General features: G+C 48.9%; 1 protein-coding gene across 1 annotated transcript in view; it reads right to left on the bottom strand.

Annotated features, from left to right (window-relative positions):
- Gycalpha99b (guanylate cyclase 1 soluble subunit alpha 2) overlaps nt 1–26,914 on the bottom strand; it is a 212,261-nt gene that overhangs the window by 17,931 nt on the left and 167,416 nt on the right. Inside the window, exons 4-8 of the mRNA XM_077703650.1 lie at nt 21,994–22,142; nt 21,019–21,710; nt 16,605–16,926; nt 14,549–14,715; nt 8,468–8,611 (exon numbers count right to left, since the gene is read on the bottom strand). Of these exons, the coding sequence (XP_077559776.1) occupies nt 8,468–8,611; nt 14,549–14,715; nt 16,605–16,926; nt 21,019–21,710; nt 21,994–22,142 (1,474 nt within the window). The remainder of the gene's footprint in view (nt 1–8,467; nt 8,612–14,548; nt 14,716–16,604; nt 16,927–21,018; nt 21,711–21,993; nt 22,143–26,914) is intronic.

The raw sequence follows: 26,914 nt of genomic DNA, 5'->3' as shown, positions 1-26,914 counted from the left end.
CCTGTACTTCCTTTTATTGCTTTGGCGTAGTCCTCATTGGGTGGTTAAAATCTCGAAACACCAGGGCAACATCCCAAATAGCGCCTGCCGAAAGCATAATCATGGAACATTTTAGCACTGAAAATTTGTTCAATGTTCCCCTTGTAGTGTTTTAGTTTTCTCTCATTATTGCTTTACTGTTTTTTTATTGTTTTATTATTTGTCTGCTACGATCGTAATTCGAGTGATCCACGCTCCCTGATGACTACACGGGGAAAGAACTCGTCAGCAAAGAGTTTCAAGAAGAGGCGCTCACAAATCAGCCTGCGTGGTGTGTATGCGCAGCGTATAGTCGCAGACTGTTTCTCTCGCGAGTGGGCCCTGTTTCTCTCTTTTTTTTTTTTGCTTACTAGAATTCTGGTTCTGAGAACACGCACTGTCTAAACAAACAGAACTTCTCGTGACTTTGTCATGGCAAATAAACTGTGCGTATATAGATATAACTTCAAGCACAGCAGTTGAACAAAATTATCTGTGGGCATATCTTCGCGACGAGACAGCGACAGAGCCGAGCAAACGATTTTCCGCCTAAAGCGTGGATATGGCGAGCTGCGTGACTGCGCCAATAACGTTGCTTTCTGGGTTGAATGAGCGCGCGAAGAAAACCGCGTAGCTGAAGCGCCCGTCTAAAACAGGCGTTTTTCGCGCCAATGGACACTTGACGAGCCGTTCTTCGTCGATGAAGGCAGCCGCAAATCGAGAAACATGTTCCGGGCGTCCACGGAAGATTTAAGAACAAAGGGCCCCATACGTTCCGCAAGTGAACGCGTGTTTCAGGCATCGCTGGAACGTACACAGCCTGAAATGATAATATTTTGTTCTGAATACGTCACTGCTATACAAAGTTCGATGTAGTGTTTCGCACTTCCGTAGCCTCCTAGCATTAAAAATGTTCGTGCGTTAAATCATGCATCCCGTCGTTCGTATGTCTTGCCCCTGAGCTGCTGAATGTGCCAAGATACGCCTGTGTGTGTTTGAATGGTAACACACAAACATCTTCTATGACGTGTCCCAGTCGAAAATAACAAGAAAAATTTCTGTAGTTTGTCTCGTGTTCTCGCGTGTCGTACTGTCGTCTCGTCGTATTCTTGTCGTGTTGTAATTCTGCTGTTCTGTCGTGTGATGTATTGCTGTAATGATTTTTATGTTCCGTCGTGCCGAATTCCTGTCGTGTCGTGATCCTGGTGTTCCATCAGTAGTTGCACGTGGTTTGAAGGGTGAAGAGTAGCATAAATGGCAGTTCTGTTGTGACTACAGGAATGTTTGTCGCTGAGAAAATTGACTTTGTCATTACGACAGAAGTGTGTCGTAACAACAGGTGGCTTTGTCGTAACAACAGTATTTCTGTTGTCACAACAAAGTTTTTTGTCGTGCGACAGGAATTCTTGTTAGGTTTTTGCGGTATTCCTGTTGTGATTTTAGACTGGGGTGAGAGAGAGAAAAACCTTTAATGGGCAGGCGAGGTCAGCCAGGCTAACAGGTCGACTTGAACAAGCACAATCATGGTCTACGATACGGCATAACGCCAGTCCTGTTTCTTGTTATTTTTACATAATGGGACGTAAGCCTGGTTTCAGCGATCGATTGTCCTGACGTAGTGTCGGAAGCAAAAGTCTAGGTTCCATGGGAGTAGCATCTGAAAGGCAGGACATTGCAATTACATGGGTACGGGCCACCTTAACTGCGACACTCGTCGTCTCTTCTATTTGCCTGCTCAGAGCAGAGTTCCGAGCAGCTACAAGCGGTTCCGCATTTTATTTTTCAATGGCGGGAGCAGTTTTGATCTGCCCCCGAACTGCTTAAAGCTGCTCTAAGCAGGCAAGCAGAAGATACCATCGCTAACTGTACTGTTAACTGTACCCTGTTCGTTTAATTGTGCAATGCCAAGCGCGCTTTGTCAGCAAAAAGACCTAATTCTGGGGGACGTGAAATCCAGACATTTGCTATCGACTGTGCGTCCGTCCGTCCGTGCATACGCGTATGCTTGAAATTAGGGCATTTCTTGCACCCACGCGCATCAGGATGTTCCCTAACCCCAATTTACGCTAGATACTACACCTTCCATGGTGGCGCAGTGGGTAAATCCAGGGGACGAGGAAACATGTGCGCATGTTCTTGAGGATTGTTATTTTTCTACACAAAATTGCGTGACTGGCGAAGTTAACACATCTACTCCCTATAATAAATGTACATAACTGGTAGAAAAAAAAAATCAAGAAGCAAAGCAAACGCAAGAAAGAAATTAGAAATTAACAAAGAAAATAAACAAATGTCTATCTGATTGATTGATTGTGGGGTTTAACGCGACAACGCAACGCAGGCGATGAGGCGCGCCGTAGTGGAGGGCTACGGATTAATTTTGACCACCTGGGGATCTTTAACGTGCGCCGAAATCTCGTACACACGGGCGTTTTTGCTTTTCGCCTCCATCAGAAAAGCGGCCGCCGCGGCCGGGAATCGAACCCGCGACCTCGTGCTCAGCAGCGCAACGCCTTAGCCACTGAGCCACCGCGGCGGGTGCACAAATGTCTATCTCGGTCACCACCATCACGAGGTGAAGACAAAAATTAAAAAACGACCGCAAACGCAAAGAGCAACACAAAAGAAGCCATTGAAAAGCCCCAACTCTGTGACGATGGTCCATACGTGCGAGAGAATGCATGATTGGCGACTTTTGGTCATTTAGTTGTGCAAATATGTCTATGTAGAGTATTGGTAAAAAAACAAAGGAAAACAAGAACAAATCAACAAAATAACAAGCACCAGATATTGTTCAGCATAGACCTAAAATAGCCCAGTTTGGATACTCACAGCCATACAGGACGATAAAAAGGATTCGCAATAAGGAGGAGGAAGACGAGGAGTTCTGACGCATTAGAAGACAATTGTAAGAATTTCTGTTGTACAAATATTGAAACATACTATCAGCTATCATTTCATGTCCAAGAACTGCTGAAAAGACGCAGTTATACGGTGCTGCAGCCAGATACGGCGTTTTTCTCTTTTTTTTTGAGAGAGCGTCGAGTTCGTTGTTATAGATGCGTTAGCGGGTGCCCCCGGTACTGCGCCAGATGCGTGTGACGTACCCAAGCATCCTATCACGTACACAAGGTGATAACAGAATAAAAGTAATTGGACACGACGACAGTTTCGATTGATTGTAGGGTTTAACGCGCCGACGCAACGCAGGCGATGAGGCGCACCGTAGTGGAGAGCTCCGGATTAATTTTGACCATCTGGGGATCTTTATCGTGCGCCGAAATCTCGTACACACGGGCGTTTTTGCTTTTTCGCCTCCATCGGAAAAGCGGCCTCCGCGTCCGGGAATCGAACCCGCGACCTTGTTCTCAGCAGCGCAACGCCTTAGCCACTGAGCCACCGTGGCGGGACGATGACAGTTTCAGTTCTGGGCGAGTAAGAAAAGCCATAACCGAAATTTACACGTCTCCAAAAGTATCATCCGCCATTAGCCTAATTAAGTATTTTTATAAAAAAAAATTGCTCAAGTTCTTCAACAAAAAAAGCTTGCGTTTGGCGTTACGAAAACGAAGAATGTCCCAAAAAACACCAAGCGCCACAACAATGCGTAAATACGAAATGTATTTGTATTTTTCAGAGAAAGCATGCCATTCAAATCGCCTCTATTTTCTCAGCTTCGTTCAAATTATACATCTGATAAAGTTGCCGCATGCCGCCGCTGTTAACATTACGAATGGGTAGTTGTTGCTAAACTTTCTTTTCAAGTAGATTAGGTAATTAGGAAATAGCAGTGCAATATGGCGCGGTAGCGTATTCTGGACGCATTTCACGCTTGCGCTTACGGTATTGTCGTTACAGTGGGTGTCACCCGACTGGCATGGACGGATCGCATGATGCTGCCGACAACGAACACAGATTTAAAGCTTGCGAACAAGTATGCTGCGCCATCTTTATGTGGCACTTGTAACTAGGGGGCGGAATGCATCGCCCGCTATAGCGCGGACTTGCGAGGTCAAAATCGAAAGAAATGTCAGAAACTTTGGTAACCAGGTGTCTTATCAGAACATTAAGAGTTCACTCGGGCTTACGTTGTCCACTTCTTAGCCAAATATAAATCCAAGCCTGAAGTCAATGGTCTGAAGCACGCACAGTGCCTACGGTCACGCAATTACATCGATGAACCCCGCTACTATGTCGAGCTGTGATGAACCCATTTCCCCTTCCTGCCACGCTGCATCCGCCTTTATGCAGTTAGCGTACTGATTGGCCGTCTTTTGTCTGCTACGCCAAGTATATCACGCAATTCTTTTCTAGTCATGAGATAATTGAGTTAGCGCCTAGTTTGAAATATACCCTGCTAAGTACAGTTAAACCTGGATGTAACGAACCTCTATGAAACGAATTCCTGGATTTAACGAAGTTTTTCAATTCCCCATTGCCACCCCCTTTGAAGCCCATGTGTTTGCAACCTCTATGTTACAGAGGCGTTGCGACGGTTAAACATTAATGTAACGAATTCGCTACGATGATGGGTCATTGTTTTTTGGACTTTTTTACGAACATCGGGTGGAGAAATGGACTAATTTAGCGAATAATTCCCGTGTGAGTGCGGTGTAGGTTAGGTCGGTTATGTTAGGCCTGCCTGTCGGCGTGTAGTCGGGCGTGTCGAGTGCTATCTGTGCTGTCGGTTCGCTGGTGGTGAGTCCTGCTGCCAGAAAACAAGAAATTTTGTGTTTTCAAGACAAACTTGCAATGTTAAATCACGTACCCATCGGTGAGAAAGAAGAACGTCCCCGCCCGGTACAGTCGCGGCTAGCGTCTTCTGAACTATTTTGAGTGTGGAAAAGAGCAACAAGTTCGCAAAGAGGCGCCCTTTGAGCACAAGTTCCGTCCTTGAAACGCGCTAAGTTAGGCACTGAAAAGTGTCAAAAGGCAAAACTGTGATACCTAAGTTACGTTTGTGAATAGGGGGTGAGGGAGCTTGCTTCGTTGGAGTGCCGTGTAGTGACATAAGCTCGTGAAAATGCAGCAGGTGCCAATCACCCACTTTTTTTTTTGTACTTTTTTACTGTGAAATAAATCCCCTAAGGGTGGGTTTACGGTCACTGATGGCTAGCATTTTGGTTTCGCTTGTGCTTCATTCACGCACGCTTTAACTCGTAACCTGCATGTAACGAAAACCTGCATGTAACGAAAAATTGCGAATTTTTGTCATCTTCGTTATATCCATGTTTAACTGCGTAACCTATTAAGTAATGATAACATCGTTTTACAACAAACAAAATTAGAGTGAGTTGGGAACAGTCCAATCTCTCTAGTAAAGCAAAGTTTAATGTTATCTTTGGGGTTCATCTAAGTTATTTCAGCTATATAGTTATTCCTATATTCAGAACAAAAAGTACACTGTCTTATGCTACCCCTATGCGGGATAATCCCACACTCTACGGCACCCGGATTAAGATTATACTAAATTTCATTTTATGGCTCTAGTTACGGGAGACATTACGTATGTTCTGGACCTCATTACAGGTACTCTAAGATGACACATCTTACATCCCCGCGAAATAATAAAACGGCTCCCTGAAACAACAACCCAAGTGCCACATTTGTATTGTATCTGCACCCGAAATATTTGTAGAAGTGCATAAAGGAATAAATATATTCGCATTTCTCTTTTGTGCGTGATTTCGATTGTATTTACTCGTGAGTAAACTTGAGAAACCGTCAACACTAAAAAAGAATTCTGTCCCGGTGAATTGCAGTCCGTTCGTCATGGTAACTCTATACACCCGATTACTTGCACGTATATGGAAACGACAGCAATGCACACCAAAACTCTGCGTTCACAGACAGCTCTCTCATTTTAAGGCCCGGGTTTCCTGCTGAGAATATTCCGCGTCAGCGTCCAGGGGCCGCCTTCTTTGGTGTAGGTTATATGCATGCGAAGAAAAATAAATATATTGCGTGAGGAGTAGCAGTTCGCGATGCATTTCCGGAAATATTCATGATGCAATAAAAGTACAATAACAAAGACGAGCGTGCTTACTCTGCTTTTGTCAAAGATGTCTCGAAATACTAAAACAACAAAAAAGGAAAACAACGGAAAACTTTCAGCTGGAGCGTGAGGAAACGAAGGACGGTCAAGAGAAACACGGATAGAGTTCTCTCGATCGTCCGTCATTTCCTTACGTTCCAGTTAAACGTATTCTAGGAAGCATAAACCAACTCGCCCAATACCAAGCAATACTAAAGGAATTAAGACAACATGCAATCGGAACTTTTTAGAACAAATTCTCAGTTTGATATCGCGATGATTTATGAAAAAGCCGATTGCAACCAACATAGTTTCCAGTGTTGAAGCAGCTTTAATGTACCCGACTCGCCCTTTCCTACGTAATTTTTTCTATGAATCCGAAGAAATTGGGCGTGCTTTTTTCCGGCCTTTCCATTGTCTCGGAGGTGGTGCCAGAAGTAGGCTTAGAAGTAAGTCAAGCAAAAATGTCTAGCCAAGCGTTCTCCGATAGGGGCAGGAAAATAGCTCCAGCTGCGTGCCACAACAAAGCAGCCGGGGGCTCCGATGCCTGCTCCTGATATATGTAATTGCTCTACGCGGTGAGAACTGCAGCGTTGCGGTCCCAAGGGGGAGTTGAAAAACGTGAACCCATTTTGAGGCTACCCACCTCGTCGTGGGAGCGCTGTAATCAGCCTGATGGCCCGTCGACCAACTACGGAGCGTCTTTTTGGGGCAACAGAATCCCACACAAAAGCAGCTGCATGTCCGGAACCAGGCTAGGAAATCGCGTGCAGGCTATAGTGCTTGGCCGCTCTAATTACGCATCCTTTCTTGTTTGCGAGAACCCGAGAAAGAGAGACATTCTGCGCCGCTCGAATACGCTCGCTGTTTCGCAGCATTGGGAATCGTTGTTGTGGGTCGTGTGAATTACGTTGCATTACAAGATGAAAATACAGCATTTCTCTATCAGTTAGGTATATGTTTCTACAGTGCCCTCCGACGGTACTATAAACACTCCACTAAAGTGACACCCACCGGAATTTCGCAAAAAAAAAAAAAGAAAAAGTGAAATGCCGCGTCTGGTATAGTTTGGCTTCTCTTAACGTAGGGTCACGTAACGTAACCTAAAATCACCTAAAGAACAGAAAAAAAGTCGTTTAAAACACGGAAAACTAACCCGCGCAATGACCATTCTAATTAAAACTATTGATAAAACATAAAAGACGCACAAGCCAAAGTCTAGCCTGCGCCCCTTATAGGTGGTATTCATTGAAAAGTTTAGCTGTCAATTTCTTCGCTTGGCAACACTGGAAACAGCCACGCACATGGCCGCTGCACCATGGACATGACGCGGCTTGTGCAACTGCGCCCGCACGCCGCTTCAACCCGATTTTCAATGGGGGTGGCAACAGAGATATTATTAATCGCACTCACATTGTACTCGAGGTACTACTTTGCGTTCGGTGGGGTAGAGTTTGGAACGTGCAATACAAATCATGTGCTTAGCACGGACAAGTACCGCCATCCCGCGGAGCCCGACGTAACCAGTGAAGGCGCACTTACATGGTTGCCTGCATGCGTGCCTCGTCAGTGATACAAACTTGTAGTAAGCTAAAATGGAATCTCTACACTTTAACAGCAGATGTCCACCCCCTGCCATGCTAGTCTTAAAAATTCAAATGTCATAGCACGGTACTCTAGCCATGGCTTCAGCGATGAGCTAGAACGCGTTGGACGGCACTTGGACACTGGGATCAATTAAAAATAAAGTACTACAGTCCCTATTCTCATTTACGCCGTCAAAAAGAACACCCGCCGAATTACGTAAGGCAATAACTAGTGTCGCCTAGTTTTGCCCGAGAGAATGGGTGAGCTGTTTGAAACGTGTAGCGCAGCTGAAATATTTTAACTGACCATGTTTCTACACACACTAACCTGGTCTGTAACTAATTAACCGAAGTGCTAAGGTTGCACACAACCAGCAACCATAAACAATGTTCAAAGTTAAAAACAAAATGGGAAATTCTTGCTCTTACGTGCTCAAGTAACACGCTGGCTAGGGTGCAGTAGAGGACCAGGAATCGATTTGGACCGTCTGAGTGCCGCTAATGGGCTTGAAACACGCACAAGCGTGCTTTCGAATTTGGCTCCATTAGCAAGAGACAGCCAGCGTAGACGGGATTGGTCCTCGCGACTTCCTGCGTCCAGTGCGTGCGTAGAAGCAGGATGTCTTAAGCCACTGCGCCTCTTTGTGCCGTAGTCGTAGGAGCTACCAAACACTTTCGATTAAACGAGAATTCGAATAATACGAGTTCGCCATTACGAAGAATCCTGAAGGGGATACACTTGAGCGTGCGAATCAGCAGTAGCACTTGCGATGAGAGTTTGCTATGAACGCGTTCGACTGTAGCGCGCCTGGGTGAGTGCGACGCTCACCTGTATGGGCTTTCCGTCGTGCGAATGGACCTGTCCGGCGGCCGCCATCATCTTGAGCGCCATCCACGCAGCCTGTTGCGCATGCGTGTGCACCTGCTTCCGGAGGCCGCTCGCCACACAGTAGGCGTCTCCCACGGTCTCGATCTGCAGCCACAACGGGACACACACTAAAGGCGTTTTGCTTGGCTTGAACGCTCGTAGGAAGACAGTGAACAGGAAGGGTGACATAAAAATACCGACGAAAAGGCGCTAACATATCGCCGCGTAAGCTCCACTTCGAAGACGGCACCGTGTGCATCAGCGAGAGGAGCCTGACTCAAACGCCATCATGAAGGCGCTTTTTTGTATAAATTTTTAATACTTTTTAGTTTTTCAAAAATTTGTTCAACCATGTACGTCCATTTACGCTATTATAACGATTACATCTGGAACTTTCGCGAAATCTGCATTATTGTGGAAATGGAGGGCATTACACGGTTCACCATTTTTCGTAATTTTTAAATATTTCTTCTTTTTAGTTTTCGGAAATTTCGTTCTACCAATTATCTACATTTACGTTGTTATAACGATTACAGATGGAACTTCCCCGATATCTGCTATTTTTGAGGAAATGCAGTGCGTTACACGGTCCTGGCAGTGGGGGCACTCGGCAAAGAATGCTACGCATTAAAAATCAGAAGCAACTTCCAAGCCATTCGGGCGTTAACTGAAGCCACGACTGTATTTTCTTGAAGGAGTTCTCGCCCGCACACACCCAAATAAAAATCAAATCAGGATGTTAGATGAATGGCTACGCCTTGTACACACGCTAAATTAGTGAGAATTTTTTTTAATGTTTCAAAACCAACGCCGTTCCACAATGCCCCTATACAGGGTCTACGCCATGTGCAAATAGCGTTAGCGTAGGTTTAGTGGCTGGGCTTCATTTATACATCATCGATAGTTTCAGTATTAATTCCAACAGGTATACGAAAACTTTGGCTCAATGTTATAACTCTTGAGTTAGCTTTCTATGTTTCATCCCTAACCAGCGGCTTATAAATGCACAAATGAAGGTTCACACCGATAGTTACGACTTCAGACACGACAGCTGAATAAAATTTGGGTGAATGTAGTTTTTGCCCGCGCATCTAACCCCAAAATTGGGAGTACAAAGGAACTCGGATGCAAAAGAGCGAAACCATCAAACCGTCGCCGACGCCGGGGTATTCATGTGCAGACGGGTTGCCATTTGCATAGCTCGATGACAGTCTGCGTACGATCCACTCGCGCACGCGACAGGCTTGGCTGGAAGCTTTCACGCGCTTCCAGGGAAGCATCTGGCGTCTTTCCAAAATATCACCCGACGGCCAAACACAGCGAGTGCCCTTATTGCAGAAGACGAATTACAATACGCTTACTCGTTTTGGCTCCTCATTTCCCTCCGCGTGCCTTTCTCATAATCAGGTTGAGCTCGGTAAAAACGAGAGAAAGTTCCGTTCTAAGCGGAATCGCAAACAAAGCTTTATTTATTCCGTCACGCGCACTTTCGCTTTTCCGCGGCAGAAATAACGGAAGGAAAAGCAGGAGGCTGCTCCAGCCATTGATCCGTTGAAACGGGCCGGAGTGATCTTTGGAGCGGTCGTGTCGGCGTCTAAAGGAAAGAAAAAAACTCTGCGAGTTTCGAAAATTTGTTTCGTTTCCAAGTTCCCAGTGCGGGCTGTTACAAAGAAGAGGCCGGCTGTCCATCATGCCCGTACGTCTATGACCATCACTGCTCATGTGGCTTATAGAGCGGTACTAATAAAATATTCTGTCATCACCATGATCACCATCGTTGTCGTCGGCGTCGTCGTCGTCATCGACAACAACAACAACAACAACAACAACAGACTACTTAGGTACGCTGCAGGACGAAGGCCTCCCCAGTTCACCTCCAACCGGGCCCCTGTCCTGCGCTGTTCGAATCCGGTCTTTTCCTCCGAGTATCCTCATTTCGTCCCTCCATCTAGTTATTGGCCTGCCCCTTCTTCTATACCCGACTCTCGGTATCCACTATGTTACCCTTGCAATCCACAGGTTGTCATTTTGCCAAACTACATGACCAGCGCAACTACATGTACCGGTGATGTTACGCAGCAAAACAGGAAAACATTATTCGTATCCCAAAACTCGTTCAACTGAACATTAATGCTCCTGCACTAACAACACGTAAGTGGTTAGATGTCGTCGAAGTTTTAAAGACGATAGTCTGTCTTAGGCTACTTGAACGCAAAAATTTTGGTCTGTCTGCCTGTCTGTCTCTGTCTGTCTGTCTGTCTGTCTGTCTGTCTGTCTGTCTGCCTGTCTGTCTGCCTGTCTGTCTGTCTGCCTGTCTGTCTGTCTGTCTGTCCGTCCGTCCGTCCGTCCGTCCGTCCGGCTGGCCGGCCGGCCGGCCGGCCGTCTCTCAGTTCATCCACCCGGACGAAGTGAAACAGGCGCTCACAATAGGTTTATATGTCCACAGCCACATTTAACGTCTAAGTCCAGCGGCACTGTTCATACTTCTCAACATTGTTGAATAGGAACAAAACATTACGCCAATGTGAGGTAGAAAATCAATACATAAGTAATGTTTGTAGTGTTCCTTCAGCAAAAAATTAATGGATGTTTGATTTTTGATCAAATGAAATACTACATTCACCGAGGAAAAAAAGTCACTTCATCGCCTCCTTAATTCGCCCGCGCCACTATAGCTCCTGGAGGAATTTAAAAAAAAATCAAACGGCAACAGTAACTAAATATTCCAGTAGATAGGTTCCACGTTCCGCTTTGAACGCGCGGGGAGCAGGGCAACGTGGTTTTATAACCAATGGAGTAGGGTGCCTCCATTCACGCGCGCATTCCGCCGTAGGGCAGCGCCGGCGTCGATGCAATCGGCCTGGAGCAGTGGAAAGCGGTAAATTTAAACTGAATTGAGCATATCTCTAGCGTATTTATCTTGGGAGGAGCGAGACGGGAGAAAATCGCACAAGAGGTGAGCTGGAAAAAAAAGAAGGGAGGAGGCATTTACATGGCAGGGGCGCCAGACGACTATCGTCTTTCGTCGACATTTGCAACAAAAGGAGCAGATACGCGGTAATTTTTTTTTTCCAGATTAGTAGCGCAACTAATCTCTTCCGGATAACATAAAAAAACGCCTGCAAGTGGTGGTGACCCTTCGGGTAGGGCGCAAGTGCCTGAACTCATGGAAACACGTCGGCAGAAGGGGGCGCTCGACCCGCGTCTGGCCACCAAGTGTGCACCACCTACAAGGACGGCGCAGCTGGCGCGGACATCGAGCCCGCTGTCGTACAAAGCGGCTTGGCCCTGTTTACCCATATCTGCTCCGACCCGAAACTGCTATGAAAGGAGAAAGAATATTGCGCGGAGCATCCGTATACGAGCACGTGTCTCAAGCGGGACTGGTGCTGGGGCGGTATTGTCGTGTTTGCCCGTTTTGAAAACGCCCGTTCTGCGTCCGTTTTGTTGTGAAGTACTTCCAGTTGTAGGCGGGATTTGGGTTTACTTTTGCGCAACTGTTCTTGTAAACACATCTTAAACGACTAAAACTACTTTAAACTATCATTTTTTGTGTTTATTGTTCCGCCAGCGAACCAACAAGGTGACGAAAAATCGTCTGCTCCAAATCGTCTGCTCCGAGAAGGCGCGTCGCATCGCTCTGCCGTGCTTGCATGGCGTCACATCCGGGTGTTCGCTTTTAGCCAACCAGTGCTTTCTCAAGACGGACACTTTTAAAACGGACAAAGCATGAGAATACTGCCCCTGGTGAGGAAGGAAAACAGACGCTAAAACGCCAGGGTAAGGGAAAAAGAGACAGCTAGAGATGAAGGAAGAAGGAGATTGACGGTGGGTATTGCCATTCCACGCGTTTTGGAGTCGGCCAAACAAAAAAAAAATGCGACGCCAAATCCGATTTGGGAAGGATAGAACGAAGGAGGAGTTTCAGTTGCGAGAACCAAGTCGTCTCTCGTGTCACCTCGCTAATTTTTTTACGTTTCCGTTGCGCCGCGCTGTTTTTATTTTTTTATTTTACTTCTCCTCCGTTTACTTAAAACCAACTATTCTTTTCTTTTTTCTGAATTTTCGGTTGACACCAGCTGAAATAACGAGCACCGGAGTTTGGAGCAACGAGTGAGCGAGCGCTCGTGGCAGTGAACGCCTCGTGCACGCTTTACGGGTACGCGCGGCCCGTAATTGGCATGCGGGGCACGTGCGGGGTTTCGAGACTTCGCTCGCTCCGGCGGCCGCGCGTCTGGTTATAGCGGATTCGCATTACGGCGGGGCGGCGCAGTTTATTGTTGCCCGAGGAGCGAGAAGCGCTTAGAGTCGAGTGCTTGCGAGCAGATTAGTTTCCAAGTTGGCGGAAAACGCAGCCCGTACGTTTCCGCAAGCCTTCGCCAGAACGGTTCGCTTTTCCACATCACGCAGCGTTTAGAAAGGATGAAAGAGGGGGAAAAAAAGACGCTGGTGACATTTGCTTTGGAGATTTAAGGACAAGCGGAAATTGAAAGAGGAATTTCACGCCTCGGATGTCCAAATCGCAAATGCTGAACCGCCATTTTGGTTCTATTTCCATCTTCTCTGCGCACGCTGCGACATCAGCGATCAACCGAAAACGTGCCTGCGGACAAAAGCCTCAATTTTGGGTGATACGGCGCGAAATGTTCAAGTGTTTAAATGCAGCGCCACCGAAGTTACGTTACCGTGCACCAGCCAAGAACAGCAGCGATTAGGATGCGAGGAGAATTCGCATAATGACTGCAGTGATGCCTTGCAATACTTTACAATGGTTTTATAGAGCACTGTAACCTCGTCGCCATCAGCTATGTCAACGCTCCCCGCCTCAAAAAATTGTGGTTCATTCCTCTGTCATAAGAATCGGCAAAACACGAAAGTGAAATGTGCAGCGAAATCTGTAGCTGAGCATGATTTGCGGGTCGGCGGCTGTTTTGTGGGTGTGCTTGGCGAACGACATCCTGCTGGCGTGTCGATTCGGCAAAGGTGTACTGGCGTAATTTTCGTGACGGATATGACGTCAGTGAAATCTTGGTGTATCATGGCATAAAACACTTTCACGTTAAAATATAAAACACGAAAAGGAACAACCGTAGATATAACGTACTCTGTAGTACTAAAGGTTGCTTCCCCGCAAGAATACCTATGTGAAGGGGTGCACCCTTTACAGGCCGCTTGTCTTGTTGTACTGGCGTCACTTCCGTAACGGATATGACGTCACTCAAATGTTTGTGTATTCCGGAATAAAACACTTTCGTGTTAAAAAGTTTTACTGACGATTACGATACTCCATAATGCGAAATTTGAGCGCAGCGCGATCTGAGGAGTCTTCTCGGGGACGGCGCATAGCTGCCGCGTCGTCGGCGCGCATCTCATGGGTTCTGGCGTCGGCGGCGCTGAGCCTCTGCTCAGGCAGCACCTTCTCGTCTGAGGAAGTGATCGCGTCATCGGCGAACGCAGGACGGCGCGCGCTACACCGGCGCTATCTTGTAGTGCGTCTCTGCTGTGGAGGAGGCCTCGCAAGGAACCCTCGGCCCTCGCCCTCCCACTGTCGCCATGCTCTCCTCCACCGCTTTTCTGCTCACTCCCCTTTTCGTTCTCTCGGTTACAACGAGGCCGATGGCGATGGATTACGGTAACCACAGGAGCGGATGCTTAAGAGCTGTGCTCTAAAAAAGCTTGCTACGACGTACCGCTAATTGTTGCAAATTGAAAGCAAACAAACGATTTACAAGAACGGTGAGATTAGCAGACTTCTTTATTACGGTTTCAAGCAAAAAAGCAAGAATTGACTATTTTAGGCTCAGGTGACGTTTAGTGCCGGACCACGCAAATAGAACTGGTTAACCGCTGTTCGTTTCCCCTGAAATGCTTGGGAATACGGAATTGCCAGAGCGAAAGTTCCCTGGGCGAAACTGAGGCGACACCTTACGGGAACGAGAGCTAAAAGCACTTTTAGGACGCCTTACGCTGCAACAATGAACTTAAATGAGGCTAAGCCACAACTTGAATAAATTGTGCATATTTCGGCGGGCGTGCGTATACCTTGTAGACGTCTAGCTCCCCGCAGAACTGGTCGAAGTGCGTGTAGAGGGCGTTGAGCATGTTGATGACCATCATGGGCGTGGCCGTGGAGCAGATGGCCGTGAAGCCCACGATGTCCGAGAAGAGCAGCGTCACCTGATCGTGCTGCTGGGCCTCCACGGACTCGCCTGTGACGAGGATATAGGCCGCTTGACGCAGTCTGGCATCGTACCGAGTCTTTACAACTAATGCGAACAAGACTGCCATGTTTTTTGTTTCTGGCTTGAAAATCTCTTCATTCGAAATTTCGCTTCATTCGAAATTTCGCTTTATTCGAAATGTTTCGTGGTCTCCACTATAGCGCATAGAAAACAACTTATCCAGGCCGACTACGCCACAAGGGGAGCCATGACCGCCGTGGTTACTTCAACAGTGAATCACCTCACCAGCATCACCTTGCCCTTCACAACCACTACCCAGGCAGAGGAAGCGGCCATTGCTCTGGCCATCTCCCAGACAAATGCGGATACCGTTATTACGGACTCGCAACAGGCTTGCCGAAACTTCCTTCGTGGTCGAATTTCCAAGACGGCTCTGGACATCCTGCTGCAAAAGCCACCCGAAAGAAAAGTGAAGATTGTTTGGACGCCAGCCCACTCAACCCTCCAGGGCAACACGACCGCCCACGACATCGCCCGAGATCTATCCCGCCAGGCGACACGAGGCTGTAGGTTAGAGACTGCGTGTCCTTTGGTTACGTATAAAGACAAAACAGGGTACTATAAGTGCCAAAGAATGGTATATCCCGCCGGTCATGAATCTCTAACCAAAGAGCAGGAGCACTGCCTCCGGCTCCTCCAAACAAATACGTTTCCTCATCCGTCAAAACTTCACTTGCTCCATCCCACTTAGTACTTCCCGCTGTGCAAATTTTGCGCTTCCCCGGGCACCCTGTACCATATGGTATGGGAGTGTTCGGCAAACCCCAAAATTCCAAGAATAGCGCACCCTTCTCGTAAGCAGTGGGAGAAGGAGCTGTCCAGCTCCGGTCTCGATTCCCAGCTTAGGCTGGTGGAAAGGGCCGTAGCGGCAGGGGTCTCCAATGGGGTCCTGGACTGAGGGCCCCACACCACATTACTATGCTCCAAATAAAGTTTATCCTCCTCCTCCTCCAGGCTTTTAGCGGAGTAACGCTTACAGCGCAGAATTTTTCTGGCCTTTTGACTTTGTTATAAGTAGGCTTTACTTTAAGTAATCTTACTTTACTTACTTTATGTCCTAGCTTGCCCACACGATTAATTGGCGTTCGATTCAGCAAAATGTTGAAAATTGCTTTTTAGAGCGCCTTTAGTCTAAATGAGCATAGGTTCCCGCTAGTTTTTGGAACATTTTCCTCTACCCTCTCACGGAATCGCGCCGATTCTAAATTAGATTTCATGCCCCAGGTTAGAAAAATCTCACCACCCATGTCGCCAACGCTATCGAACAGCTCGACGAGCGCGCTGCGTCTGATATCGGTCGAAATACTTGGGACGTTTATTTCTTGAAGTTATTTTGAGGCGGTAGAGGCGATACGATGCACAAGAACAACGAGACAAGGCCAAGCAAGCCGGGACTCGTATTTGCACAACGATTACGCGCACCTCTTTTCGCTAAGAATTGTGCAAATACGGTATAATTTACCGTACTGTCATCCTCTGCCCATCCTGTGCATCCACCGCGCTCTCCATTGGCACGCACATCAGCCCCGGTACCTAGCACGTCGTACACCCTCGGCGTTGCCAAGCAACGGTGTTTCGTGATGACGCAGCCACCTCTCACTATGTGACCTTGAATGGCAGGGCTGGCTCTCCGACAGAACGACACCCGCGAACTTTCTCAAGGGTCACCTAGCGCCCACGTGTTAAAATGTCTCGAGATATACTGGATAACCACGTTCATTATGCCGGGTTTAGCTTAACCATCGGTGCTGTAATCAGTGTTTGTATGCGAATTCTATCAGAAACACCTCCTGGCCGAGCTGCCTTGCAATTTCAGCTCAACACTCGCGTAAAGGGAGAAGAGGGGCGCCGCTCACCGAGCCACAGTTTCCTGGCCACCCTGGGTGGAAAGATGAGGTGCAGCAGGTCGACGTTCTTCTGCCTCTCCTCCTCGACGGCCAGGTTTGCCTCCTGAATGGAGCCGCGTATCTTGTCCATGCGCCGCTTGAGGCCGTCCTGGGCGCGGCTCTGCTCCTCGACCAGAAGGATGTCGCGGGTGGCGTCGTGCACCGGCACGTCCGAGATGTACAGGCCACGCCGGAGCATGGCCGACAGCCCGCCGTCCACCACGGGCGAGCCCAGGAACAGCAGGGCGCGGGACTCCGGGCAGTGCACCATCTGGCCCTTCACCTCCATGCCCTGTTCCAGTGGAGTACTGAGTGAGTGAGTGAGCGAGTAAGTGAGTGTATGAGGGCAGTGAGTGTGTGAGTGAGTGTGTGAGGGAAAGCAGTGAGAGTGAGCGCGTGAGTGAGTGAATGAGAGCAGTTAGTATGTGAGTGAGTGAGTGCGTGATTGGGTGAGTGGGTATGTGAGTGTGTGTGTGAGTGAGTGAGTGAGGGCAATGATTTGGAGTGAGTGAGGGCTGTGAGTATGAGCGAGTGAGTGAGTGAAGGCTGTGAGTGTGAGCGAGTAAGTGAGTGAGTGCTGTGAGTGTGTGAGTGAGTGAGTGAGGGAGTGAAGGCAGTGAGTGTGTGAGTGAGTGAAGGCAGTGAGTGTGTGAGTGAGTGAGTGTGTGTGTGTGTGTGTGAGTGAGTGAGTGAGTGAGTGAGTAGTGAGTGAGTGAGTGAGTGAGTGAGTGAGTGAGTGACTGGGTGAGTGGGTATGTGAGTGTGTGTGTGTGTGTAAGTGCGTGATTGGGTGAGCGGGTATGTGAGTGTGTGTGTAAGTGAGTGAGTGAGGGCAATGATTGGGAGTGAGTGAGGGCAGTGAGTGTGAGCGAGTAAGTGAGTGAGGGCTGTGAGTGGGAGCGAGTAAGTGAGTGAGGGCAGTGAGTGTGAGTGAGTGAGTGAGTGAAGGCAGTGAGTGTGTGAATGAGTGAGTGAGTGAGTGAGTGAAGGCAGTGAGTGTGTGAATGAGTGAGTGAGTGAGTGTGTGTGTGAGTGAGTGAGTGAGTAAGGGAGGGCAGTTAGTATGTGAGTGAGTGAGTGCGTGATGGGGTGAGTGGGTATATGAGTGTGTGTGTGTGTGTAAGTGAGTGAGTGAGGGCTGTGAGTGTGTGAGCGAGTGAGTAAGGCAGTGAGGGCAGTGAGTGTGTGAGTGAGTGAGTGAGTGAAGGCAGTAAGTGTGTGAGTGAGCGAGTGAGTGAGTGAGTGAGTGGGTGAGTGAGTGAGTGAGTGAGTGAGTGAGAGAGTGTGTGTGTGAGTGAGTGAGGGCACTTAGTATATGAGTGAGTGAGTGCGTGATTGGGTGAGTGTGTATGTGAGCGTGTGTGTGTGTGAGTAAGTGAGTGAGGGCCATGATTGGGAGTGAGTGAGGGCTGTAGGTGCGTGAGCGAGTGAGTGAGGGCGGTGAGTGTGTGAGTGAGTGAAGGCAGTGAGTGTGTGAGTGAGTGAGCGAGGGAGTGAGTGAGTGTGTGAGTGGGTGATTATATGAGTGAGTGAGTGAGTGAGTGAGGGAGGGAGGGAGGGAGCGTGTGTGTGGTGTTAGAGAGTGAGGGAGCGTGTGTGTGAGTGAGTGAGGGCAGCGAGTAAGTAGTGAGTGAGGGAGGGAGTGATGGTGGTTTTCTAGGGTCTTAATGTTGTAACCGATCCCCTTTCCGGCGAATGGATGTGCTATGAAATCTTCCAGTACGCGCTACTCAATCCTGTGTTTCTTTGCAGCGCAGAGGTACAACAGTGTCCATAAGGCACCCCGCTGACTTAAGCACACCGATCACTACAGCAGCGCGCCTCTACGGTAAAAATAGCAACAGTAACAAGAAATAATGGTTAGCACAAGGGACTGTGGACACATGCAGCAAAAGCCAGCACGCTCTGCTGACGTTCAGAAATGCGCAAATGGCATGAAAATCACAGCCTGTTTCCATTTCTTATTCTTATGGGCAGCGCGCCGTTAATGCTTGTCCCGAATAATTTATTGTCTTCATGGTGACCTTACTTTTAATGGCGAGAAACAAGCCCCTTGCTTCAGAGCAAGGAGTTAGAATTAAAGCGGCCGGTCGCAAAGTAGTATTGGAGATTCGGAACGTCTTGCCTAAATTACGTTTGCGCCACTCATGCTGTCATATCATAGAATCATCGTAAACCTGTAATTCGCCCTTCGCTATGTTTATCAAAACAAAATGTACCCTTGCAAAAACTACCTATTCATCCAATCACCATTAAGATGATAGAAAAATTAATGGGAGCAGCCCCTAACTCTGGACATCTGAGTGGAACTCCTGTGGCTAAGCTCCGCAGGCCCCGATTTCGCTGCTTTTGTCGCAGCCACATATGTTAATGTGATCTTTTGCCACCCCACTGTTTTACAGTTGTCAAGCTCAACGTCGGCCCGCCATTTACATTTTAAAAATTGTTTCATCCAGTCCCAAACCAGCCTGTAAAAGTTTAATTTTAGTAGCGTGCATTCAAACAATCCCCGCGCATTTCTGCTGTATACTTTTACTTTTCCTCTCCAATATGATTCCGTTCCTTCGATCTATATTGATCAAGCATAAACGGTTCGCTTTTAAAAGACTTTTAATGGAAATCCGATCCACTATTTCCATATAGATGTATTTGGTGGACAGTTATGTCAACGGCTGGAATACAGCTTCTTCTTTTGTGCATGCTAGCCGACATGGGCCCCGAGACGCGAGTACACGAGTCGGACACGCAATACCTGATTTAGCATAATGTCAGGATTCCTGAATCGATTTTCTGCGTTCATTCTGGAAAAAGAAAAAGAAAAAACGTCGTGCTTTCTTCGAGATCAAACGCATTTTCCGCACATCTTAAAACTGACGAGAAGCGGGCCTTTTCACCGGCATCACATCTCCCCATCATAGCAAAGTGAATGGGCTGCATCTTAAACTGAAACCCAATCCCCCGTGCGCCTACTTCCAGCTCATGGATGGTGGTTACAAAGGAAGCGCATATCTTGCGCTTTCCGCCTTCGGTGGCATGCGACACGAGGACCGGGGAACGAGAATAAAAACCGTAAGCGAGTTTACTCCCGGCCTTTAATGCGGCGTCGTGCTGGGGATCTCAGACTGCACTGCGTCTCGTCCATATCCTCAGGGGATCGTGTGACAGCGCACAAGTAGATTACATCTTAAGCTGTGCCGTGCATAAATATTTTCTCTCTGACTCAGCCTTTTCTCTAGGAACTGCAGAAAGTTAATATAAGGTAGAAATGCCAAAAGCGGGACAAAACAAAACTTCGGCTGTCTCTGAATCCCAGTTCATATCAAATGCGTACTATTCAAGTCGTTTCGCTTAGGGAGTAGTATTTAAACACAATCGTGATGCAGACGGGTGGGCCCGTTCGCAGCATATGATTTCGGGACATATAATGAAGCGTATCCCCATCCTTAACGCATGAAGTATTGCCAAATAAGAGTCAAGTGGAAGCTGTTAAGCGCTTGCCTAACGTTTCTCCCTCTTTATATCCGTGCATAAGTGAGCACCGGTGATTTCGGTACTCGGGAATACTGAGTAGGGGACGTTCAAACTCGAGCCAACGTTCGAAAGGAATAAAATGAAAGAGCCAAGGGGTGTACACAGGGAAGACAACGCTGCGTAAAGAAACCGTCTACACGGGGACGCCCACTTAAACCCACGCACAGGAGTTAATTAGGGTGAAGTGTTCACAGAATTTTGTCCAAGCCGCATTAGCGGAGAAAAGACACCTAGGTGCCTGTAGACCGTGTCGCAGCTGCAGTCCAGCGCCATTTGCTTAATCTGGATACCGTCGTTGTTACGGTTTAGGGGACTGTCCTCAGCGCCGCGTGATGAATGTGCGGCCAAATTCTCACGCGGTGCAGTTAGGTTAGCGGTGGTTTACCGGCTCAGCGTTCACCGGTTACGCGTCACCGTTAATTAAGCGTGGCTCTTTAAAAAACCTTTATTTTAGAATAAACTAGAGTGGCTAATCCGTGTTAGGCCCTTATGCTTAGTCTCAGACGTGCCCGAGGTTTCCGCTGCGTTAAACCATGTCGACATAAATTAACTCGTTCCCCGAATAAGACCAGTGGCGTATCCAGCGCCGACTAGACAGTAGCACTATAAGCCTACAGCACGCACCATCCTCTTCCTCATCCTTTTCATTTTGGTCATGCTCTTAGGTATCCGCCCTATCAACCCCCCCCCCCTTTCTCTCCCAAGGAGTCCCTCTTCTGCCTCTGAGTGGAATGAATAACTTCGAGTTCATGTAATACGTGCGTTTCGCCATGATACCAGACAAGCTGACACCCTGCAGGACGCCAGGGAAGGTCGAGTAACTCCGTGGGACCACACCGCGGTCCCTGCTCACCTTGTAGCGTTCGTGCTTGATTGCGTCGTCGCGCACCTGCAGCAGGAAAGGCAGGTTTATGTGTGCCACCACGTGGTCGAAGCGCATCTCGACGCGGGGCTCGACGAAGGTGAAGAGCTCCGGCACCGTGCTCGCGCGGCCACCGAAGATGCGCGCCAGGCCCATGCCCAGCTGCGTGAGCTTCAGCTGCCGGTCACACATGAAGTGGAACGGGAAGGCCCGGCAGAAGGTGGCCACCTCCAGCGCCAGGTCCTCCGGGTTGGTGCTCGCGGCGGTCGCCACGCCCTTGCCGGGGTCCGGCGACGGCGACGTGGAGAGCGCCGCGGGGGTGTCCGGCTTCAAGACCAGCGTGGCCTGCTGCGCCTTGGGGCCGGACACGCTGACGTGCACGGCCAGCTGGAAGAGCTGCGAGGCCAGCCGGCGCAGCGAGCCCGCGAGCAGCCGGAGCAGCGCCGGCTGCGCGGCCGACACGCACTGCAGCACGAGGCGGCCGTGTTCCTCGCGCACGCCGCTCAGCCGGCCGCCGTGCAGGGGAAGCCCTGCGCGCTCCAGCACGCCGTGCAGGGACTCCAGGTTGACGAGGAAGTCGGCCAGCGAGCCGCCCAGGAAGCGCAGAGCGTTGCCGTGCCAGTCGAGGCAGGACGAGGTGTGCGCCTCGCCCGCGCTCTCCAGCACGTCGTCCAGCGTGTGGCCTGGCGTGGACATGCAAGGAACCCACCATGCATCCAGCATTGGACAACTGGTTATTATTATTCTCCCGTTGAATGAATGTCCCGAGTGTACAAATACTTAATAAATGCAGCACTGTGCTGCAGCACTAACGACACAAGCTCTTTTTACCTGCGGGCTTTCCTAATGGTCACTATCAACCAGCGCTGCAGAATAGGTGTTTGTGCTCTTGTCTACACGCTGAGGCACAATAGGCCGAAGTTTCGTGGACTGCTGCTGGAAACGCGACTCAGAGCTGATGCTCACCCGTGATGGAGGCAACCTGTTGGGCAAGCCGGAGCAAGAACTGCTGCTGGGCGTCGCCTTCCTCCGCTGCGCTGCTTCCGTCGTCCTCGTGCAGCTCCTCGTGCAATAGTGACGCCTCCCTGGCGCTCAGACCATCGTCCATGGATCTCCTGTGCACGCGAACGTTTCCGCAGAGGAAAATGAAGTAAAAAAAATGGCGCAGCTTGCCCTAGTGGTGCAGCTTGCAGTAGTTGTGCAAGGATAGAGACACAGTGCAGCTGGTGGTCGACCTAGCTTTTTTCGCTTTTGTTAAGTTTTTTCAAGTTTCGCTAGGCTTTGCTAAGTTTTTTTGTTGTTTTGCGATGTTCTTGCTAGACTAGGCTAAGTGTTGGTGGGTGACGCCAAGTTTAGCCGGATTTTACAAAGCCGTTCCGGTCGGCCCCCATACCCAAGGAAGATCAAAGGGGGGAAGAAGCTCGGCCGACCCCCAGCTCCGCCGTTCTCCAGTCTTGCACCAGTAGAGTGCAAGCTGAGTTTATTTCTTGCGTTTTAGTAGCCCAATAGAGACAATCACCTTTAAAATGGTATAGTAAGTGGTGCGCATACGCATACGCCTCTTGTGCTTACGCTCGAGCTTGCCCGAAAGCCGGCTTCACAGTTATAACACCTATCTGCGGTGGTGCACCCTTTACAGGTGGTGCAGTTTTGTTTTTGATATTTTTTTGCTAAGGCCACCGGACCAAGTTCGAGCTTAAACATCTCAACTCCTAAAAAAGAAAGGGCCCATCTCCCCGCGAGGGGGACTCGAGTAAATGCGTCGCATAGGGGGTGGGTGTATTGCGTTAACGTTTAGTGTTTGGGGAGTTGGTGGTAGTGAATGCGTTGTATCAGCAGCTTCTTGACGTAGTTTGAATGAGTCAAGGAAATAAGCGCGTTCGTAGCCTTTCATTCTGTGTCGGTTTTGTGGCGCAGTGGGAAGAGCACCATGTACCTCGCGTTCCGCCCACGAGTAGTGAATGCGTTGTATCAGCAGCTTCTTGACGTAGTTTGAATGAGTCAAGGATATAAGGCGCGTTCGTAGCCTTCCATTCTGTGTCGGCTTTGTGGCGCAGTGGGTAGAGCCCCATGTACCTTGCGTTCCGCCCGCAGGGTCGTGCGATCGAAACCAGGCGCCGGTAAGTATTATTTTTTTATATAGTGTAGGGGGAGGGGTGCGGACCTGTTGTTGAGAGCGAGGAGGATAGAGCGATGCGGGAGAGGAGGAGTGGGGGAGAGGGCGCACCTGGAACGGCTGTTGCGGACGCCGAGGCACGCCGACAACGCCGGGTGACATCGTGAGTTAAAGAAATGCTCTGCATTTAAAATACTCCTATTGGTACGCTACGATTGAGACATGTGAAGATTCGTCGATAGATATCTGGTATGCATGTGTTGTGGAATGTGAACGTGGCTGGAAGCAGAGCCTGTGTACTGTGACCACGATGGGGAGCCTTCTCGGCACCGCAGAATGTCGGTGACAATGCCGCCAATCCAATATGGTGCCCCCACGTTGCTTGTTTACCATTGCTCTCGTTTTCGACGCCCTTTTGTTCGAAAGTTTAGGCTTCCTTCATTTGAAATGTTTTAACATTCTGCAGCTAGAATTAACTGAAAGGCAGCCATACCACTACAGGTTCGCTTGGCATAAATTTTGATATCATGGGTAAATATTTCTTTCGTAAAGGCAGTCAAGAAGACTGAAGAAAAAAACATTAAGCTACTGCGGCTTAGCATTTTCCTTAAAGTAGGGTCTCTTCCATTCAACGTGAACACTCGCGGGAGCTTGGAGCCGGCATTTCTCTCTTTTTTTTTTCGCTTGTGATCTTAAAGGGGCACTGACACAAAATTTTGAAGGCGAGATAACGTCGGAGATAGATTGGTGGGAACACATATACATCATCTGCAAAATATCAGCGGCGAATACAGCCTAGAACATATTTAAAATCAATTTTGAAGTGTGCGAAACGCAACCGAGCAGCCAGCAGAGGACCACGCGCAATTGTAAATAAACAACATCCAAACACGTCACGAGTTTGTGTTTGCCGCTTCCGCACTACCGGCGTTTTACGCGGGCTCGCCCGGCTCGCCGCTCCAATCGGAGGGCCGGAGGGCGGAGCTTCTGCTCTCGAGAACGAACGACCCGATCGTTGGCGGCGGAGGCGCCGTGATTTCGTCAACTAATCGGGCAGCTGGCCGCGACCGAAGTTCTACAGCGATTCCAGGCACTCTGTTTCTATTACTGTTTATTACCATTGGATGCGAAAAACGCGCCGGAGGCACGAAAAGCCCACTGAGTTAGCCGCACGGTCGCTGTGCAGGCGGCGGCCACGGCCGCGAAGTGGCCCAGGCCGGCGCAGGTAGCTCGAGTGATAGCTTGTTACCGCTGCACGAAATTGTCCCCCAAGTCCCGACCATAGTGGCTTAATTGAGAAAGGAGTTAATGATGCGATGGCGGGTTGCATTAAAAATTGTCATCTGCACCGCTTACGAGAGCGGCACTCGAATATCCGCCGCAGTGCTGAGCCGAACACATCTGTAGGCGGACCTGTAGGCAGACCGGCCGGCTGCTCCCAGCGCGCGTCTTGCCACCCACCGCCTCGAGCGTCGCGCGTCGTTCTTTAGCCGCGGTAGCATTTGCACTCGCAGCGCCTGCGTCACATCCACGGTCGCTTTTTAATTAAGCGCCTCTGAGATCAGTACGTGGGGGCATTCGCAGAAACTGCCGTCGATGCGGATTCGACAGTGCTACGGCGGCTCTGCTCTGTGATATCCCTCCGACGGTCACGTGGTCAGCTTTGTTCACACAAAATCCACAAAATCCATCGTTTCGCGGCACTCGCTGAAACCGAAACTGCGACTGGCCGCATTTAAAATCCCTCGTAATTAAACAACCGTCGCACGCTGAAGCAAATGAGGTTTCTACAGGTTATAAGTAGGTCACTAGCTACTTATCGCAACGAAAAAAACAAGATGCTAAATTTTTTGTGTCAGTGCCCCTTTAAATCACGTTCTAAAATTCATTCCGGTGTACGTTGTCTAACCCAGACAGCGCTGTTTCTTTTTTGTGCTCTCTCTCTCTCTCCTCTCTCTCTCTCTCTCTCTCTCTCTCTCTCTCTCTCTCTCTCTCTCTCTCTTCTCTCTCTCTCTCTCTCCTGGCCAGCTTCCGCGGGATTTGTGTTTCACCACCTTCTTTACATGCACCTGTTCAGCTCGCCGAAGACAGCTCGGAAGCCTCGGCTATGATCACACGGGCCATCATTCCGACATTCGCCGGTTAAACAGGCGGCCGCTTATACCAATCGCACTTGAACTATATCCCGGAAGCGGACGCCCTGCCCACCCTCTTACAGCGAAAATGCCTTTCAAAGAGAGTGTTGCTAGGAACAGCTAGCTTGAAAGTAGCGCAATTTTTCACGGGCACGTCTTTGTTCGCATTTTTGGAACCGACATTCTTTTCCCCGCACCTCCCTGCCTCACACATCCACGCTTATGCGTCTCTAACTAAATATTCCCCGTCCACATGCCTGCAATTTTCACGACCCTATCTTCGCGCCTGTAACATGCATGGTCCCGTCCGCGCGCCCTGCCAGTATGCTTGGCTGGGCTCGCTGCTACAGTTTTTCCTTGGCAGATGGAGTGCGGTCTTTGTTGGTCCCAAGAGCAGAAAGCAAAAATTGGCTGACGATTACAAGCACCCATAATGCAAAAAAAAAAAAAAAAACACAGTGGCAGGTTGTTCCATATGCAACGACGTTGTTACAAGGGTCGCTACAACGTTGCTACAACGCCGCTAACATTGCCAGAACATCGCTACAGATTGCTACGACTTTTCTGTACGATAATAGTTGGGCTGCGCTCAAGTACCACTTCAGCAGTGAAGTTCTTACGAGGATCCATCGCAACTTGTGCTGGGTTAATCCCATGTTGTCTAGCACATCGTCTTCGACCCCTTCAACGCGTACGGGAATAGTTCCGGCAAGACTACGCTTGCACCTGCGCGCTCCCCTTTCGTCGCCACAGCAACTGAGCTTCCTCTCACTGCATAGATATCAACGGAGCTCAGTCAAGGGGACCGGATACGATATTCCGACCTATTCAAACCGCTTACCTATGTAAAAAGCGTGTAAAGAAGGTGATTTGGGCAAGATGAGCAGAAATTTATTACTGCGGGATAGGTTGAGACATTTTCTGGTCTGAGATTTCAATATAGTTAAAATAAGCAGTGCAGGCAGTGCATGAAGAAGTTGGTGCATCAGGCTGTAAAACGTTTGTTATCTTATTTGGAGGACATTGGCCACATTTGAAAATGGTAAATTCTGTGACGCAATCTACAAAATAGTCCGTCAAGCCCGTCAAGCCACGCCAGTGTTTCTTTTTTTTCTGCCCACCTCTTCCTAGGGCCTGTTTTCCCTACATCCCGGACCCCTAGCAGGGAAGCATGTAGGCGATTGCAGACGCCGGCAAAACTCTCTGCTTTTTTCAATAACAAGCCTTCTCTCTCTCTCTCTCTCTTCTTGTTCTTTACCGGTAACGAATGGTCATTACATAAACGGGGGAATTGACCGTGACGAGAGGCGTTGCTTTATCCAAGGATTCAAATAAATGACAATGCGACATTTGTTACGACTGGAACTTCAAAAGTAAAAAAAAAACGGTCACGAACAGCTCAAAAGCCAACAAAGATCGTGGAGAAAAAGCTAATGCACCCATTGTCGTAAGACACCACGGCTCCGGGGAACCCTGATATAAAAACATTTGCGATGGTTCGACTCAGTAAAAATAACGAAGCGAGGGCGATGACTAACAAATGTGAAGTTCCGTCTTTCAAGCTGCTTCAAAAGCCCCACTCCAGAAATTCAAACTTCCACCCCTTTTTGTATTTTGTCCTTACCGAACCTCCCAA

This window comes from Haemaphysalis longicornis, unplaced genomic scaffold, assembly GCF_048455015.1.
Source record: "Haemaphysalis longicornis isolate Haplotype H1 unplaced genomic scaffold, Haemaphysalis longicornis Haplotype H1 scaffold_3, whole genome shotgun sequence".
NCBI classification, from domain to species: Eukaryota; Metazoa; Arthropoda; class Arachnida; order Ixodida; family Ixodidae; genus Haemaphysalis; species Haemaphysalis longicornis.
This window is presented reverse-complemented; position numbering and strand designations above follow the sequence as displayed.